The 18,972-nt window shown below is 47.6% G+C and overlaps 1 protein-coding gene across 5 annotated transcripts in view; it reads left to right on the top strand.

Moving 5' to 3' along the window:
- The window catches only part of GUCY2D (guanylate cyclase 2D, retinal), a 46,185-nt gene that overhangs the window by 23,849 nt on the left and 3,364 nt on the right, over positions 1-18,972 (top strand). For all 5 annotated transcript variants that reach the window (XR_015745883.1, XM_087946778.1, XM_087946777.1 and 2 more), the window contains 9 exons: positions 2,903-3,079; positions 4,919-5,075; positions 5,881-6,030; positions 7,092-7,240; positions 8,369-8,532; positions 9,081-9,273; positions 12,786-12,960; positions 13,114-13,212; positions 17,389-17,483. Coding sequence is in view for 4 of the 5 variants with exons in the window: in XM_087946778.1 (XP_087802904.1) it covers positions 2,903-3,079; positions 4,919-5,075; positions 5,881-6,030; positions 7,092-7,240; positions 8,369-8,532; positions 9,081-9,273; positions 12,786-12,960; positions 13,114-13,212; positions 17,389-17,483 (1,359 nt within the window). In the remaining variant the exon portion in view is untranslated. The remainder of the gene's footprint in view (positions 1-2,902; positions 3,080-4,918; positions 5,076-5,880; positions 6,031-7,091; positions 7,241-8,368; positions 8,533-9,080; positions 9,274-12,785; positions 12,961-13,113; positions 13,213-17,388; positions 17,484-18,972) is intronic.

The following is an 18,972-nucleotide window of genomic DNA, read 5'->3' as shown; positions in this document are numbered from 1 at the left end:
GATGCATTAACAGAGGGATACAATCGAGATCAAGGGAGGTACTAATACCACTCTATAAAGCCTTAGTAAGACCACACCTAGAGTACTGCATCCAGTTTTGGTCACCACACTTATAAAAAAGATGTTGAGAGTCTAGAAAAAGTGCAGAGAAGAGCAACCAGGAGGATTAGGGGACTGGAGACTAAAACATACGATGAACGGTTACAGGAACTGGGCTTGGCTAAGTCTAGTAAAGAGAAGGACCAGGGGAGACATGATAGCATCTTCTAATATTTATGGGGCTGCCACAGAGAGGAGGAGGGGGTCAAGCTATTTTCTAAAGCACCTGTAGGCCAGACAAGGAATAATGGATGGAAACTGAACAAGGAGAGATTCAACCTGGAAATAAGGAGAAACTTTCTGACAGGGAGAACAATCAACCGAATAGAACAGAAGTTGCCCTCAGAAGTTGTGGGAGCTTCATCCCTGGAGGCTTTCAGGAAGAGATTAGACTGCCCTCTGTCAGAAATGGTGTAGGGTCTCCCGCTTGGGCGGGGGGTTGGACTAGATCACCTACAAGATCCCTTCCAACTCTGATTATCTGTCATCTTTATCTGTTACCACTCACTTAGCAACCACATTACTCACTTGACAATGGCCATGACTCACTGAACAACGGCGGCAAGGAAGGTCATAAGATGGGGCAAAATTCACTTAACGATGGTCTCGCTTAGCAGGGGAAAGGTGAAACTCGACTGCAGGTTGTAAGTCAAGGACTTACCTGTATTATCACCCTGCTCTGGCTCGTTGGTCCAGAAATTTCTGCCAAGAGGTAGCATGGTGAATGTGAAGGATCACATTAAATTCCAGTTAAGCTGGTTTATTGCTCATGTTTATACACAAGGATCTAATCAGCTAATAGTCAGCGCTAAGTTGACCCTAGGTAAGAGTTAATAGAATTCAAGAGTGCTTGAACCGCTTATGGGAATGTAATGACTCCAGGCTAATTCCTTTCTTTACTCTGCCTCCAGGACGTGTCTCCCCTTCCCTACACTCAGGGATTCGCAGGGGTTTGAGAGACCCCCCCCCTAGTGTCAGGATTCCGACAGTTACCCCAATTAAATCACGAGTCTCGAGCCAAACTTCCAAAACCTCAAAAGGATTTATTGGGAGTTAACATGCCGGCACTGCCTGGGTGCAGCCGACTCTGAGACCCATCATTCATTGTCACCCTTGACCCTGGTTTCCCCCCTCCCACCCCCTGGGTGTGTCATAATTCATATTCTCCAATGGGACACATTCATAGCCCAGAGTTATCAATCACGCTCTCCAGTTAGATCTTTGCTCGGCAAGAAACTTCAGTCACCTAATTATTATCTTTGTGAAAACATTTATAGAATGCAGTTTCGGTTTGCAAGCTGCCACATTGTCCCCCTTACTTTCTGTTGGCAACTCTAAAAAGACCAGAGAAATATTTTATGAGTTGATACCTAGCTAAGATTCTGTGCAGTTTGGAGAACCCCTAAATCCCACCCCTGGCCCACCCCACCCTGCTTCTCCCAGGAGTCCCCACGTGGCCCGTTTTGGATGCAGGTAAGCAGAGGACCCACATGGAGGCTCGGGAAGGACAAAAAAACAGGCTGAACTGGAAGTTTGGGCCCATTTTCCGTTTCCAGAGAGCCTCTGGAGCCCGGGGAGGCCGACTAGGCCACACCCGCCATGGTCACGCCCACCCAGCAACCTAGCAGAGAACCCTTTGCTAAAATTTTTGAATCGTGCTCTCCAGTAATAATCTTGCGTGCCAACAGCTTCGACTGCCAAGGCGATTATCTGAAGCATTTAAGGAGTGCACTGCTTTCCCGCACTCCTTTTCTTCTGGCAACTAAAAAGACCAAAGAGATATTTTTTTAGTTGACACAAGGGGTGCAGAATTGCCCCGGTTTGGGGCCTTCGCCACACCACTAAGTTGGGGCCTTCTCCTCACCATCCTCGGGCCAGTAGAATTTCAACCACCACCCCTTGGCGGCCTCTGTTCTCTTACGAGAGAAGCCCCGATGAGGCCACCAAGATTTTTATTCCACCTTAAGGCTGCTCCCAGACTGCGGCGGAACATAGTCTGGATTCCTGGGAGGGAGGGGCCGCGTTCTAGAGGACCAAGAGACAGGAAAGTTTAGATAGCTTGTTTAGGGAGGAAGAGTCGAGATACCTCCTAGAAGTTCTCAAAATCTATCTTTGACAAATGCAAGCAGTTGCTTCAGCTTAGCTGGATTTCTGTCTATAGTTGAAGAGCAAAGAAGGAAACTGGTTAGAAGTAACTCTGTGTGTCTTTCTTGGTTTCTTGGACAGTGTTGTAGTAAGTGGGGAGGCGCTACTCTAATCTCAGGGCCATCAGGGAAGCCTTAAGACTCTTTAAGCAACAGACTGAGGTTCAGTTATACAGACATGAAATTAAAAATGGGTTGCTATAGGACAATGGTAATTAGAAGCAGGTAGAGCAAGGTCTTCTGCAATGGTAGTTAGGAAGAAGTAGGGACAAGAGCTTAAGACAGAGAAGAAGGTCTTCTACAAAGGCCATAAGAAACATGTAGAGACAAGGCAAGATGGAGAAGGTCCTCTAGAAAGATCATTAAAAGCATGTATAGACAATAGCTTAAGACAGAGAAGAAGGACTAGCATATAGGGACAAGGCCTTAAGATAGAGAAAGTCTTCCACCAAGGTCATTAGAAGCACATAGAGACAAGAGGTTAAGATGGAGAAGATCTTCCACCAAGGTCATTAGAAGCACATAGAGACGAGGACTTGAAGGTCTTCAGAAGGTCTTCTGACAGAAGGAACGAGGAAACTTTTCTAGCCATTCCCGCCATACCTGGCTGAGGAAGGACTCTCCCTTCTTATTCTCTTTTTATTCTTCCCCGTATTCAGCTGCGGGACCTGCGGCACGAAAATGTCAACCTTTTTGTGGGCTTCTTCCATGACGCCGGGATTCTTGCTGTGGTCTCGGAGCACTGCACGCGAGGGAGTCTCGAAGATCTTCTCCGTAACGACGACATGAAGCTGGACTGGATGTTCAAGTCATCTTTGCTGCTGGACCTTATCAAGGTGCCCGGGAAAGAGATCTAGCTCTTTGTTCTGACCCAGCCCCCCCCAGATATGACAAACCCTCTGAAGTGACATCAAATGAGGACCTCCGGCAGCCCCAGCCAAAAATTTTCTCTCTCACCGCAGGCTAACAAGTCCGTCTGTGCGGGAGAGGACTAGTTGTCTGCCACATTTTGTTCATCTCTGTCCCTACCTTTATCCGCAGATCTAGGGTGGGGCTTTGTTAGCAGCAATGACTTTTCCGTCCCAAGGACCAGCCCATAGATTTCCACTGCTCTCCTCTCCTCTGCCTTCTGTGCATCTATGTGCACTGGAACCAGCTGTTCCTCTTTTACCTCATCACCCACAGGGTTGATGGACGGCTCAGGCTCCGCCTCTCTCTCTCTCTCTCTCTCTCTCTCTCCTTTCCTCCCTCCTTCCCTCCCTCCCTCCCTCCCTCCCTCCCTCTCTCTCTCTCTCTCTGCCAACTCCATTCCCTCTTCCCCCTCAGAGATCTCAGGTTGCCCTGAGTTGCTGGAGGGTCCAACAAGCCACAGCACTATTTTGAGATCCAGTTTAGGAGTAAAATGAGGTTGGGATAAGGATTCTTCACTCGCTTTGAGAAATTGGGTTGGTGGCCTTCGAAGTTGGTAGAAGCGGACAACTTTGGGAGCATCAAGGATGAGCCAGCTAGAGAATTCGTGGATCTTTCCTTCAGTCGTCACCGGAGGACTTGAAGGAAGACCCACTGATAAGTTAAAATATGGTTTAAGTCTGACCAGAATGTCTTATTCCTGAGACTATGATTTGTGTAGACCCAGGTTAGTCCTCCTTTAGTGACTGTAAGAATAGGTAGTCCTCCTTTAGCGACCGCCTTGTTCAACAACAGTTCATAGTTACAGCTATCAGGATTCCAGCACTTAATCATGGGTCTGGAGCCAAAACTTTGAAAGGATTTATTGGAAGTTAAAAGGTCCGGCACTGCCTTGGTGTAGGCAACTCTGAGACACATAGTTCATTGTCACCCTTGACCCTGGTTTCCCCCCCTCCCACCCCCCTGGGTGTATCATAATTCATATTCTCCAATGGGACACATCCACAGCCCAGAATCATCAATCATGCTCTCCAGTTAGTATTTTGCAAGGCAGAAACTTCAGTCACCTAGTTACTATCTCTGAAAAGCTATTGATGGAATGCACTTTCGGTTTCCAAGCTGCCGCGCTGCTCCCCCTCCCTTTCTGTTGGCAACTGGTAAAAAAAAACCATAGAAATATTTTATGAGTTGATAACAATGTTGATGGTAAAATAACTTCGCAACCAATCCTCATATAGGCTGTCCTCGACTTACAACAGTCCATTTAGTGACCGTTCGAAGTTCAAAAGGCACTGAAAAAAGGGACTTATGACCGTGTTTCACACTTACAACCATTGCAGCCTCTCCGTGGCCACGTGATCAAAGTTCAAGACACTTGGCAACTGACTCGCATTTACGATGGTTATACAGTGTCCCGGGGTCACAATGGGGAAGCCAGATTCACTTTACAGCCATGTTACTCATTTAACATTGGCAGTGATTCATTTAACAACCGTGGCAAGAAAGGTAATAAAATGGGACAAAATTCACTTAACGGTTGGTTTCCCCTTTGCAACATAAATTTAGGGCTCCCTTGTGGTTGTACGTCAAGCACTAGCTGTCATGACAGCCTCCACGGCTGCGAAACGCAAAGGGAAACTAAGGATCGTGCTTTCGTTTCACTTAAGGACTCAAGTGACCAGTGCTTGACTGGGGGTCGCTCAACGAGGACTCCCTGCATTGCGACGTGCCTAAGACCCACTCAACCTCTTCTTTTTTTCTTCCAGGGCATGAAGTATTTGCACCACCAGGAATTCCCCCACGGCCGTCTGAAGTCTCGGAATTGCGTAGTGGACGGCCGTTTTGTCCTGAAAGTCACGGATCACGGATACAACGAATTGTTGGAGGCGCAGAAAGTGGTCCGAGAACCGACGAAGCCAGAGGGTCAGTAGAAGAAAAACGGGAATGAGATGGGCAGATAAAATATCTCTAGGCTATATCATCTGACAAGAATTTGCTTAGTGACCCTTTGAAATTGCAAAAAAGTCACCCAAGACCGTTTTTCAAACCTGCAACGGTTTATGGCATCCCGGGGGCCACACGATCCAAAATCTGGTTGGCTGGTTCAACTGCTTTTATGATGGTTTGTGTATGTTCTGTCCCCACTACACGTTAGTCTGTATGAAGCTCAACGTGCAGCTAAACCCATCTATCCTCCGATAAAACAGACCGTGTACGTGCATTTGGATGCTTTATTGGAAGAACAGGATATGGTGAAACTGGGGGAAAACAAGGATACATACAATGAGGATAAATACAAGATAGGAAGTATTGGGTTACTGCTGAACATAACAATTAACAAACACAAGCAATTTAAATCTCGCCAGCCATGCTCTGTGTGTGGGATGTGGGTGGGTTCTTGGATGACCACATGCCACGGATTAAGATGGACGCTTCCTTGTGTTTCTGCCTCCTCCGAAATGTTAAAGGAAATGGAGTCTGGCTTCCCAGCATGCACTTTTTTTGAGAGTGTGGGTGGATGGGTAAATGGGTGGGATCAGCTTCAAACAATATACTTGGGGCATATTTGTCTCTCTGGCCACTAGATGGGGCTAGAGGGCAACCACAGTATATAAAGTTGTATGCTGGAGCACAACAGTTTTCATTTAGAAAACAGAATGAATAGAACAACAGAGTTGGGAGGGACCTGGGAGGTCATCTAGTCCAACCCCCCAATTTATTCCACCAGACCGTTTCTGGACCGCACCAGAATTGTTGAGGAATCCAGCGCTGGAACGGAAAGGCAGCTTCCGGGGAGACATTTACAGTATTTCCATCATCATTCAAGAAGTCATCTGCCGCGACGCGCCTTATTGTATGCTGGATATGAGCCCCGAAGGTATTTAAGAAGGGAGCGATGATGGATTGAGCCGTGGTGGGTTGTCCTCTCCTTGCCAGGGTTCAGGGGTTCGAATCCAGAAGAACTTGCGTCCTCATGCTCACTTGAATTGTGCAAATGGGTGCGGAGCCTTCTTGGAAGTGCGGAAAGGATTGTGTTGTGGATTCCACACCCATTTGCACCACTCAGGACACAGGCAAACCTCCAAGTGGCATCAGCCGTCTCTCTAAAATAATGCAAATGACCAGCTGCCAGCAAGGAATATAAATCCTTCCATTCCTCAGCATCCACATACAGCTGCAGAAGCTTCTCGGATGAGAAGTGAAACACGTCTCCCAAAGAAAAGCCAGAAAGTCCAGTTGCCTGGACTTTGGGACTTACAACCATCACAACACCCTGTCAGTCACACAATTCGGGTGCTTGGCAACGGTTGTGTTGTATTTCGGATGGTTGCAATGTCCTGGAGTCACATGACCGCCCTTGGTAAAACTTCCCAGCCAGGTTCCAACAAGCCGAGTCAACAGGAGAAGCTGGATTCACTTAATGGCTGCCTGATTCACTTAACAACTGCGGTAATTCACTTAACAACCCGGGGCCAAAAAAAAGGGTCGTAAAATCTGGCACGACTCCTTCAATCCGCATCTTGCTTGCGTAGCAAAGGAAATTCCAGTCCCCATGATAGCCATAATTCAGGAATGGTGCGGTGGCCTAGAGGTGGAGCTCTCGCCTCACAATCAGGAGGCTGTGAGTTCGATCCTAGGTAGAGGCAAAATGAGAGTATATCTGCTGAACAAAACTCCACACTGGCGACAGGAAGGGCATCCGGCCAGTAAACACTCTGCTAGCTCCATTCAGACTCCACCCAGCAAGGGATTATGAGGTCATTAAATGGTGATAATCCTAATTCAAGGACTAGCTTGATAGAAATATTATATTTTTTTCACAATTCCTAATATGAATTGGGCTGTTTCTTTGTTGGGGTCTCCAAGACGGCCATGGGACTTGTGCTGAGGACACCCAGACGAGAACCAACGGGAGCATTTTTGTCTTTGTCTGCTCAGAGATCATCAAGAAGGTGGAGAAACCCCCTCCTCTTTGCCGCCCCTCCGTCTCCATAGACCAGGCGCCGGTAGAGTGTATCCAGCTTATGAAGGAATGCTGGAGCGAACAACCGGACAGGAGACCCCACATCAATCAAGTCTTTGATCAGGTGACTTGAGCCCAGGAGTGGTGGCCAGAGGGGGAAGGAGCCAGCATGCAGGCTAACAAGAGTTGGAAGGAAGGTACCTTAGAGGTCTTCTAGTCCGACCCCCACCCTCCCTGCTCAGGCAGGACACTCTATACCCTTTCAGACGAATGGCTGTCCAGTCTCTTCTTAAAAACCACCAGTGATGGAGCACCCACAACCTAGTGGCAGGCCGTTCCACTGATTAAATTGTTAGGAAATTGTCTCTTTAGTTCTAGGTTGCTTCTCTCCTTTCTTACTTTCCATCCATTGCTAAGTTGTAGCAACGTTTCGGCAGAATCTCATCTGCCATCATCAGGTTTCTGTATTGGGTTCGTCAGATTGTCGGGAGGTGAAAAAGATCTTAAGGAATGACTGGGCAGGCGAGCATCAGGCAAGTGGGCCAAGTGAGTGAGCGGCGACTGGGCAACTGGGCAGTGGGCGTGGACAGCCAGAAGTTACTATAGGTTCGGTGACCCATGCCAAATCCTTGGGACCAGTTCGCATGAACCGGTGCGAACCGGCTGAATATCACCACTGATCTATCTATTATCTCTATCTGTCTGTCTCTCTGTCTGTCTCTCTGTCTGATAGATAGTCTGTCTGCCTACCTACCTACCTACCTGCCATCTTGTTTAGTTTAATGAAAAGAAGGACTTGGGGGGGTGACATGATAGCAATCTTCCAATATTTGAGGGTCTGCCCCAAAGAAGAAGAGGAAGTCGAGTTATTCTCCAAAGCCCCTGAAGAAGGCAGGACAAGAAGCAATGGATGGAAACTCGTCAAGGAGAGAAGCGACTTAGAAATAAGGAGAAATTTCCTGACAGTGATGACAATTAACTGGTGGAACAGCCTGCCACCAGAAGTTGTGGGTGCTCCAACACTGGAGGTTTTCAAGAAGAGACTGGGACAGCCATCTGTCAGAAATGGTCTAGGTTCTCCGGCTTGACCAGGAGGTTGGACTAGAAGACCTCCAAGGTCCCTTCCACCTCGGTTATTTTGTTGTTATCTAATCTCCCTTTACTATATTAAATATATATTACGTACATAATTTAATATTGAGAGATAAAAACAGGGTCGGCTTCTAGATCTCTTCCCTTTCTTCTCCCACAGTTTAAAAGCATCAACAAAGGAAGGAAGACCAACATCATCGACTCCATGCTACGTATGCTGGAACAATATTCCAGCAATTTGGAAGACTTGATCCGGGAAAGGACTGAAGAGCTGGAAGTCGAGAAGCAGAAGACCGACAGGCTATTAACACAGATGCTGCCCCCGTGAGTCTCTCTCGAAATCCAAAAGACCTTCACCCAGGAGGGTGGTTATTCTGTTAGTCAGACCTTGACTTCCTATTAACTTAACTGAACTTAACTTTTAACTTAACTTAACTTTTAACTTAACTTTTAACTTTTAACCTCTTTTAATTTAACTTTTAGCTTAACTTTTAACTTAACTTTTAACTTAACGTAACTTTTAACTTAACTTAACTTTTAACTTAACGTAACTTTTAACTTAACAACTTTTAACTTAACAACCTTTAACTTAACTTTTAACTTTCAACAACTTTTAATTTAACTTTTAATTTTACAATTTTTAACTTAACTTTTAACTTAACAACTTTTAAAATAACTTTTAATTTAACTTTTAACTTAACTCTTAACGTTAATCTATTGAAAAATGCAATATGCTGGCTAAGAATTCCTCTAATCAAGCAATTTTGGAAGCTGTTAGGTTGCCAGAGTGCAATATTTTTTTTTGCAAAATTGCCTAACGTTTATTTGGCATTTTCAAGGCTCAACTGACTTTCTGTTTGCCATCTCTTCAGTTCTGTGGCTGAGGCCCTGAAGACCGGGGCACCAGTGGAACCCGAATATTTTGAAGAGGTGACCTTATATTTCAGCGACATTGTGGGCTTCACCACCATCTCAGCCATGAGTGACCCCATTGAGGTGGTTGATCTGCTCAATGATCTATACACCCTCTTCGATGCCATCATCGGCTCCCATGACGTGTATAAGGTGAAGGCGGATCAGCCATCTTGGTTGTGGGTGGAAGTTAGTTTACAAATGAAGGTCAAATCTATGTGTCCCGGGATAATGTTGCAAAATCCAATCTGAGTCAGTTGCTGGAACCGGAAGTTTTGTCTTCCAAGTGTCAGAGTTCCAAGCAGTGGTGGGATTCAACTGGTATAACAACCGGTTTGCTTTGCGCATGCGCATAGCATTTGAAAACCACCTATACGCAGCTCTAAAACTTACCTTCTGTTGCAGTCCCAGTGAGAAAAACAGCTGTCATGCCCTTGTCGGAGTCTGAATCCGAGGAGGAAGATGAACAGCTGGCAGGGAGTGGTAGTGTGTCTCTGTTGGCTGTGGAGGAAACTGGGGAAGGGCAAAGTCCAGCTGGGCAGAGCAGGGGAGAGGAGAACAAGGGAGAGGGAGTTCAGAGGAAGATCCAGGCCCACCCCCTCTTCATCCTAGGGTACGCAGGGAGGAACGGAGAAGGGAGCAACATGGGTTGCTGGCTTACGGGGGAGGAAAGGGCCCTGATTCCCTTCATTAGCCACACCTGGGAATGAGAATTTAAAAAAATGCATGCTGAGAGCGGCATTTGCCGGGAACAAACGTGAATTTATCTTGTGTTGACTTCGGTTATCTGCGTTCCTGGCATCTTCCCAACCGTGTTGAGTTATTGCCATTCCTTCACGTCTGCAATTCCTTCTCTTGCCCTGTGGCATTAATTACCTCATCTTGCCTTGATTGGACTTACAGTTTGTGTTGACCAAGTTTTGGACTTGATTCTCTGCAGCCAAAGGCTGTTCCTGGGAGAGTTTTCCCCAGCCCAGAAGGTAACCAGGACATTGGGGGCAAAGTTGGAGCTAATAAAGGAACTCCTACTGATTATCCAACTGTGTTGTTGTGCCATGCGCCTGGTCATCACAACAGCTGAGACGCAGCAATTTGCTGTGCCGTGCAAATCAGCTAGGCTGCAAAACACGGAAATAAAGGACGAACTGGGGGCAGGAAAGGGTGGGCAAGGCCAACTAATCACCAGAACTACCGGTTCTCCCGAACCAATTCAAACCGGCTGAATCCTACCCCCTGGTTCCAAGTAACAGCCCAAATGGAATCAAAACTCTAAGGCCAGAGGCTTCCTCAAAGTATACATTTATTGGGCATGTTGTCAGGATTCTGGCAGTTACCCTTATTTAAATCATGAGTCTCAAACCAAACTTCCAAAACTTCAAAAGGATTTATTGGGAGTTAGCATGTCCGGCACTGCCTGGGTGCAGCCGAGACTCATAATTCACTGTCACCCTTGACCTTGGTTTGCCCCCCTCTCACCCCCTGGGTGTATCATAATTCATATTCTCCAATGAGACCCTTCCATAGCCCAGAGTCACCAATCATGCTCTCCAGTTAGATCTTTGTGGGGCAGAAACTTCAGTCGCCTAGTTGCCATATTTGAAAACGTTTATGGAATGCACTTTCAGTTTCCAAGCTGCCGCACTGCTTTTTCCAACCCCTTTCCCCTCTCCCATTCTGTTGGCAACTCTAAAAAGACCGTAGAAATATTTTATGAGTGGACACATGTCACATTAGCACAGCTGGTGAAAACCCGACTCTGAAGTCCCCTGGGTTTTTCCCACCCAATACAAAGTCCAAAGTTCTTCCCCTCATTACACACAACCATCACGTTCCAATCAGGTCACACTTCCCTCCCCTGGTGACTCTCCTCCAGACCCCTGCAGGTGCTGGTGACCTAGGCTTCTCAAAAGCACGAAGCCGGCTCCTCGTCCCAATCAAACCCCTTTTATTTAGGTTAAAGGGAATTCCTCTCCAGCAAAGTCCTGGCCAGCAGTCTTTCAAGAGAGTTCACAACTACAGACCTTTATTAGGCTTAGAGAGTTGCCAGGCCGATATCTTCCAAACGCCACACTGTAGCTGCAATTACTTGGCAAGAACTCAGGAACAGATCTTCATCCTAATGAATCGAACTAATGGTCTTCTGCAAACCCCCACTCCTCTTTATTCCTTCTGGGAGGGGCCATTCACCGTCCACCTCTGCCTTTGCTCCCGAGTCGACCCTTGGCAGCTTCTCCTGGCAGCTCTGTGCATGCGCACACTGGGAAGAGGCTCCAGCTGTTCTTCTGCCCCACTGATCTCTGACTCCATAGGCAGCTGGGAAATGTTGGACGGCCCTGGCCGCGTCTCTGCCTCCGACGCAGAGCCCTCCTCCAAGCCTTCCCCAGACTCCAGGACTGGCCCAGGTTCCTCCCCAACCTTCTCACTGTCCAAATCTGCTGCCAGTTCCGCTGGCCGCTGGCGGGGCACAACAGTGGGAGTGTCCTTAGTTCCCAGAAGAAAGAATGTTATTTTGGCTACATATTCCCCCAGCTATCTCTACTCCCCCTTCCCTTTCCCACAGCTCCATCCAGCCTCGCAATGGCAACCCTGAAGAGGCTTAAAGATGGCTTCAGGGCTCACAGCAAGCTTTCTGACTCGTGCTGGAACCCATCTTCAGGGAACTTCTCTCTGACAAATTGTGTGCTCTGTGTGTGGTATTTATATGGTGTCGGGCATGGCTTCTTAGTTGTCGTTTGGGGTGTTGATGGCGGGCTATTAAGTCATTGGCTGTTGTTTACTTGGGCTGCCAAGCCTCCTAAGTACTTGATAGGTTGGTGGTAAATTAACATTCCTGTTGACTGACGAGGAGCCCTGGCTGTTTTTGTCCTTGCTCGTCTAACAATCTTAGTAGCTGGAAAATTGAATGTCCTTGTTCATTGCAATGGGATAGCTTGGTGGAAGCAGGGATGGGAAAGAACAGAGGACTAGCTGGCTTTGATGCTTGTTGTCTTCAAAGAAGGAACATATAGGAGACATGTTAGCAGTATTCCAGTGTCTAAGGGGCTGCCCCAAAGAAGAGGCAGTCAAGCTATTCTCCAAAGCACCAGAAGGCAGGAACTAGAAGCAACAGATGGAAACAAATCAAGGAGGGAAGCAGCTTGGAATTAAGGAGGAATTTCCTAAGAGTGAGGACAATTAACCAGTGGAACTGCTTGCCACCAGAAGTTGTGGGCCCTCTGTCCAGAGACTGGACAGCCATTTGTCCAGAATGATATAGGATCTCTTTGTGGGAGGAGGTTGGACTAGTAGACCTCCAAGGTCCCTTTCCACTCCGTTATTCTGTTAAGAGAAGAATTTGTTTGGAGAATAGTATACAAAGCTCTGTTCTGGCTGCAACAAACTCAGGAAGGAATTATTAAATATTCAAAGAGTGCTTTGAAGAGTGCTTTTTTTCAAAGTGCTTTGAACTCGTTGATAAATGAGTTACTAATGCAATTTTCAGAAAGTACAGAATTTCCAGAAATTTCCACGAAATGCCAAAATCTGGGTTCATTCTGCATCTGCAACATGATTTGAGTGCCAATACCCGATGCTTCACTTCCCACCTCTCTTCTGGAGCTAAGCCAAGTCCCCCCCTTTCCTGAGACCTTTCGGCTGTTTTCACCGCTCCTGTTCCTGATTGACAGGTGGAGACCATTGGCGACGCCTACATGGTAGCTTCTGGGCTGCCGAAACGGAATGGGAAGCGACATGCGGGAGAGATAGCCAACATGTCCCTCGATATCCTCAGCGCGGTTGGTACTTTCAAAATGCGCCATATGCCAGACGTACCTGTCCGGATACGCATCGGCCTGCACTCCGGTAGGTCACCAGGACGGGGGTGGCAAGGCCGAAGGGTGTATTTTTATGGTAGCTCTGTGCCTTTCCCTTCCTTAAAAATAAGTTGAGTGCCAAAAAGCAGTTGAAACTTGCTCCTGACGTTTAAGAACTGAATTTGTCTGATGTCTTTGACAGGGCCCTGCGTGGCTGGCGTGGTGGGGCTGACGATGCCACGCTACTGTCTCTTTGGGGACACGGTCAACACTGCCTCGCGGATGGAGTCCACCGGCCTTCGTGAGTAATGCATCCTTGGGTTGTGGCCTGTTGGCCGCCGGCTCCTCCGGCAGGCGAATCAGAGGAGGAAGAGATGGAGGAGGCGGAGTCAACAGCCACCAGGTTTGGAGGTGGCTGATGAGGAACAGCTTCATCCAGTGCCTGACATACAGAAGGCAGAGGAGAGGAGAGCAATGGAAATCTATGGGCCGGTCCTCAGAACAGGAGTTCCAAGGGGGAAGAGGGAATGGAACTGGCAAAGGGAGAGAGAGAGAAGCGGAGCCTGGGCTGTCCATCAGCCTTCCATTGCAGAGTCAACAGCCCCCAGGTTTGGAGGTGGCTGATGAGGAAGAGGAGGAACAGCTGGGTCCAGTGCCTGACACATAGGTGCACAGATGGCAGAGGAGAAGAGAGCAGTGGAAATCTATGGGCTGGTCCTTGGGGTGGAAGAGCCACCGCTACTAGCAAAGCCCCACCCTAGCTCTGGGGATAAAAGACAAGGGGCGGAAATGAATAGACGTAGCAGACACCTTGGGTTGGAAGGAGCTCCAATGGCCAAGTGTCCAGAGGGAAAACCCACCTAGGGAACATGGGGTGAACAAGTTTTGCAAATCCAGATGCAATCTTCTGCCGTGGACAAGACTGTTCATCTGCAGAGAGAAGGAGAGAGAGATGTAGATTGTTCTGTTCTTTGCATCTCCCCCAGGAGTGTTGGCGAGCCAATCAAGAGGAGAGATCAAGCAGGCAATGAGCCCTCTTGTGTTTACTCAATGAGTCCAGGCTAATTCCCTGTTTGATCTCTCCTCCTGACTGGCTCGCCAACACTCCTGGAGGTGAAGTGAAGGAGATGATGATCTACAACTCTCTCCCTGCAGACAAACAAACTGTGCTGTCCAAAGCTGGGAATTAGTCCTCTTGTGTTTATGTTCTGATCCAGCTCCCAAACACGACCACTGGTTGAAGTTAAAGATTCCTTTATTGGGAGCGCCAGCAGCCCTGGAAAAATGTTTCTCTCTCACCTCAGGCTAACAAGTCTGTCCGGCAGGGAGATGAATAGTTGTCTGTCACATCTATTCATCTTTGCCCCCCGCCTTTTAGCCCCAGAGCTAGGGTGGGGCTTCGCTAGCAGTGGTGGCTCTTGCATCCCAAGGACCGGCCCATAGATTTCCACTCCTCTCCTCAGCCTTCTGCGCATCTGCAGGTCAGGCACTGTACCCAGCTGTTCCTCCTCTTCCTCACCAGCCACCTCCAGACTTGGGGGCTGTTGGCTCTCCATCCGCCTCTGGCTCTCTCTCTCTCTGACAGCTTCATTCCGTCTTCCCCCTCGGAGGTCTCAGGTTGCCTTGATGCTCGCCCTGAGTCCCATGCCGCCTCCTCATCTGATTCAGTTGCCGGAGGGATCAGTGGCCAACACAACAGTTTACTTAATGAGCCCAGACTAATTCTCTGCTTGTTCTCTTCTGCTGAACCTCTTCTGAATGCCTTTGTTCTAGTTTACTTTGTTGTCATTGCACCTTGTACAACGAAATCAAACACCATCTTCAGTGTACATCATGACCATGAGCATGAAAATAAACACAAACACACATCCTTCACCCTTCACACATTGAACCAGAAACCCCCAACACTGCACTATACAGCAGAATTCAAAAGAGCTTCTGTCCTGGGATAGAAGCTGTTTTTCAGCCTATTTGTCCTTGTTTTTATTATTCTGTACCATCTGCCAGATGGTAATAATTTAAAAAAAGGGTTCCCAGAATGAGATGGATCTTTGAGAATGTTTTGAACTTTCTTAAGGCAGCGGGAGCTATAAAGCTCTTCCAAAGAGGGGAGAGGGCAAGCAATGATCTTCTGGACAATGATATTAACCCTCTGGAGTGCTGTCCTATCTGCCACTGTGCAATTGGCAAACCATACAGAGGTGCAGTATGTTAAAATGCTCTCTATGGTGCAGCAGTAGAAGGTCACCAACAGTTTCTCATTCAGTTGTTTCCTGAGAAGCCTCAGGTAGTATAATCTCTGCTGGGCCCTTTTGACCAGGACTGCAATGTGAGCCCCCCAGGTCAGGTCCTCTTTTAGGGTAACACCCAGAAACTTAAAACTGGCCACTTGCTCCCCTCGGTCTCCATTGATAAGCAAGGGCTGGATGTCTGGTCTGTTCCTTTTATAATCCACTATCAGCTCCTTGGTCTTATTGGTGTTGAGGACCAAGTTGTTGTCTCCACACTATGAAAGCAACCGGTCCACCTCATCTCGGTAGGCAGACTCATCCCCCCCAGAGATAAGTCCCACCACTGTTGTATTATCTGCAAATTTAGCAATAGTATTACTAGCGTGAGTGGGAATGCAGTCTTGCCCATAAAGAGTATAGAGTAAGGGACTCAACATGCAACCCTGTGGTGTACCAGTGTTAAGAATAAGGGCTGAAGAGGTATGATTACCTAATCTGACCCTCTGTGAGCGGCCAGACAGGAAATCCATAATCCAAAGGCAGATTGAATTAGAAAGCTTAAGGTCCAGAAGTTTAGACACTAGTCTATGTGGAAGAATTGTGATAAACGCAGAACTAAAATCCACAAAAACCATCCTCACATAGCCCTCCCGCTGTTCTAGATGAGTCAGAGCAGTGTGAAGAGTGATGGCTATAGCGTCCTCTGTAGATCTATTTTGTCTGTATGCAAACTGGTGTTTATCAAATGTATGCGGAAGACCAGAAATGATGTGCTGGCAGACCAATTTCTCAAAGCACTTCATGATAATTTGAGTCTTATTATAAAAAGCTCAACTGTATCTCTGCTTGGTTTGGTGGCCGCAGTGCCTCAGATAGAAAGTCCCATATAGAGAGTGGTGAGGACAGTAGATAGAAAGTCCCTACAGAGAGTGGTGAGGACAGCGGAGATGATTATAGTAAGCTCACTTCCCATTATTCAAAATGTTACTTATAAGCACTATGTGCTTAAAGCTCAAAGCCTTCTTAGAAACCTCACACACCCACTTTACGGCCTGTTTCTGTGGCTCCCCTCTGGGAGGAGGTTTCGAAGTCTTTCTAGCGTAGGGGGTGTCAAACTTGATTTCATTGAGGACCACGCCATGGTTGTGTTTGGCCTTGGGGACCAGGTGGCTAGCTCGACAACACTCGTGTCGGGGGCACCTGTGGTGACTCAAGTGCTCTGCCAGTGAAAACGGAGCTCGGGAGGAGTGTGTGCGGCCCTTCCAAACTCCGTTTTCGCTGGCAGACGCACTATGGACCGATCCTTTGCTCTTTTCAGGACAGCCCCGTAGGCCATATCTAAGCACCCTGTGGGCTGGATCTGGCCCATGAGCCTTGAATTCTAAATTCTAAGTCTTACCTACCCTGTTTCCCCAAAAACGCGGCCTACCCTGAAAGTAAAGTCCTAGCTTGATTTTTTTACACGTGCACCCAATATAAGCCCTACCCCCCCAAATAAGCCCTAATTAAGATCCCACCCACTTGAGTGCATGGGTAAAAATTAAGGGACGGGGGATGGGGGAATCTGCCCTACTACTTACCTTTGGACAGTTGTAGCCAGGCCTTGCACACCCCGACACCTGCCTGGCCGGCCCATTTCTTCTGCAGCCAGCAAGGTTGGCAAGGCTCTCCTGAAGGCCTCTGGAGCTGAGAACAAAGCTCAGGATCGATCCAGAGGTCCATTATCGGCTGCTGAGGCCTTCAGGAAAGCCTTGCCAGCTGCAGAAGAATAAGTTCCTGAAGGCCTCTGACAGTGAAAAAGAGGCCAGGGGCGACACACACGTGAGGTTAGTCAGTAGATGACATTCCCCGAAAATAAGACCTGGCGCCATTTTTGGTGGGGGAAAAAATAAGACTGTGTCTTATTTTTGGGGAAACACGGTAGTCTCTCCCAGGCAGACATTCTGGGAAGATTCCTGTACTATAGGCAGAGAACAATGAAGTAGCTAGTTTGAACTCTACGCATGTAGATCTGGTTGTTCAAACCTGACAAGGAGAGTCTGTGGGAGAGTGCCAAAATTCACAACAAGATGGTTGTGGCCGCACAATGGAAGCCCTGCTTCTTTTAATGTGGGACCCTGCAGCCACCATCACAATTTTTTCTGAACCACCTCGTACCACCCTGGCCATCTAAGGTTGGGTTGAGGTCCACTTTAAACTCGGTGTGTTTTGCCCAAGGATGTGTTGGTGTTGTGTCATTTTTGCAGCTTATCGAATCCACGTCAACCTGCGGACGGTGGAGATCCTGCACGCCCTCAAAGAAGGTTACAAGCTCGACTTACGGGGGAAGACGGAGCTGAAGGTATCACAAAATTGTATTTCAAATGCATACATTAAGCAATAATTCAGACAGAGAAAGAGAGAGTGAGAAAAAGATGAAAATTTGCTAAGAAACACATTGTGTACCAGACCAAAAACACAAAAACAAGGGCTAAGAGATCCTTGGTGTTCTCTGAGCTGGGTGGTTTTCTTGCAGATGTTTCATGATCCAACTAGGTAACACCATCAGTGCTAGAAGGGAGTGGGGTTTGGAGCAGGAGTGGGATTCAAATTTTTTAACAACCAGTTCTGTGGGTGTGGCTTAGTTGGTGGGCGTGGCTTGGTGTTCATGTTATTGGCTGGGCATGGCCAACTCAATATCACTCACATCGAGGCACGCATCTCCTCGCCTGGCCTCTCATGACAGTGGGGAATGCTGCAACAGTCGTAAGTGTGAAAAATGGTCATAAGTCACTTTTTTCAGTGCCCTTGTAACTTTGAATGGTCCCTCCACATAAGCAAAGTACCAGGAAAGGAGGAAAAAAAACCTCCAGAGACGTTCCTGAGACAGGAAGTCTAGTCCTGCCAAGAATGCAATAAGGGTTAACGCAGAGGCAGTTTCTGTAAGCAACACCAGAATGTTTCCTTCCTGCCTTCCTTACAGGATTAGGCCAGTAATTTCTTCTAACAACCGGTTCTCCGAACTGCTTAGAATGTTAACAACCGGCTCTAGCAAATAGGTGCGAACTGGTAGAATCCCACCCCTGATTTGTGGAAGAAGATGAAGGGGAGGAGGAAGAGGAGGAGGAAGAGGACTGTGGGGTTTGCATTTAGACATTTCATTACCTAACCAGGTAACATCATCAGTGCTAGAAAGGAGTGGGGTTTGCAAAGTGGAAGAAGGTGAAGGGGAGGAGGAGGAGGAGCAGGAGGAGGAAGGGGGAGGAGAAGGAGGAAGAGGGGAGGGGGAGGAGGAGTTTAACAACAGAACGAAGCCATAAAGAACACCCCAGTTAAGGAACAACCAACTCAGACAATCAATGAAATGATAAACAACAATCTATTCAATGGACCACGAAGAACATCCCCATAATAGAGAGCAAACTAGAGGTGGTATTCAGCGGGTTCTGATCAGTTCTAGAGAACCGGTCGCGGAAATTTTGAGTAGTTCGGAGAACCGGCAAACACCTCCTCTGATTGGAGATTTTGCTGTATCCTTCCCCTGCCACGCCCACCAAGCCACACCCACAGAACCGGTAGTAAAAAAAAAAAAATTGAATTCCACCACTGGAGCAAACCCTTCTAGCTCTGATGATGTTCCCTAGTTGGGTCGGGAAATGTCTGCAAGACAGCCATCAATTTCAAAGAGCGCCAAGGACCCCACAGTCCTCTTCCTCCTCCTCCTCTTTTTCTTCCTCTTTCTCCTCCTCCTCTTGCTCTTCCTCCTCCTCCTCCTCTCCACAAACCTCACTCCCTTCTAGCACTGACGATGTTCTCTAGCCGGGTCACAAAATGTCTCCAAGAAAACCAGC

Source organism: Notechis scutatus, chromosome Z (assembly GCF_049901735.1).
Source record: "Notechis scutatus isolate UNSWTSFEM ecotype Mainland chromosome Z, rNotScu1.2, whole genome shotgun sequence".
NCBI lineage: Eukaryota > Metazoa > Chordata > Lepidosauria > Squamata > Elapidae > Notechis > Notechis scutatus.
Note: the sequence above shows the minus strand (reverse complement) of the source record. Positions and strands in the feature narration are given on the sequence as shown.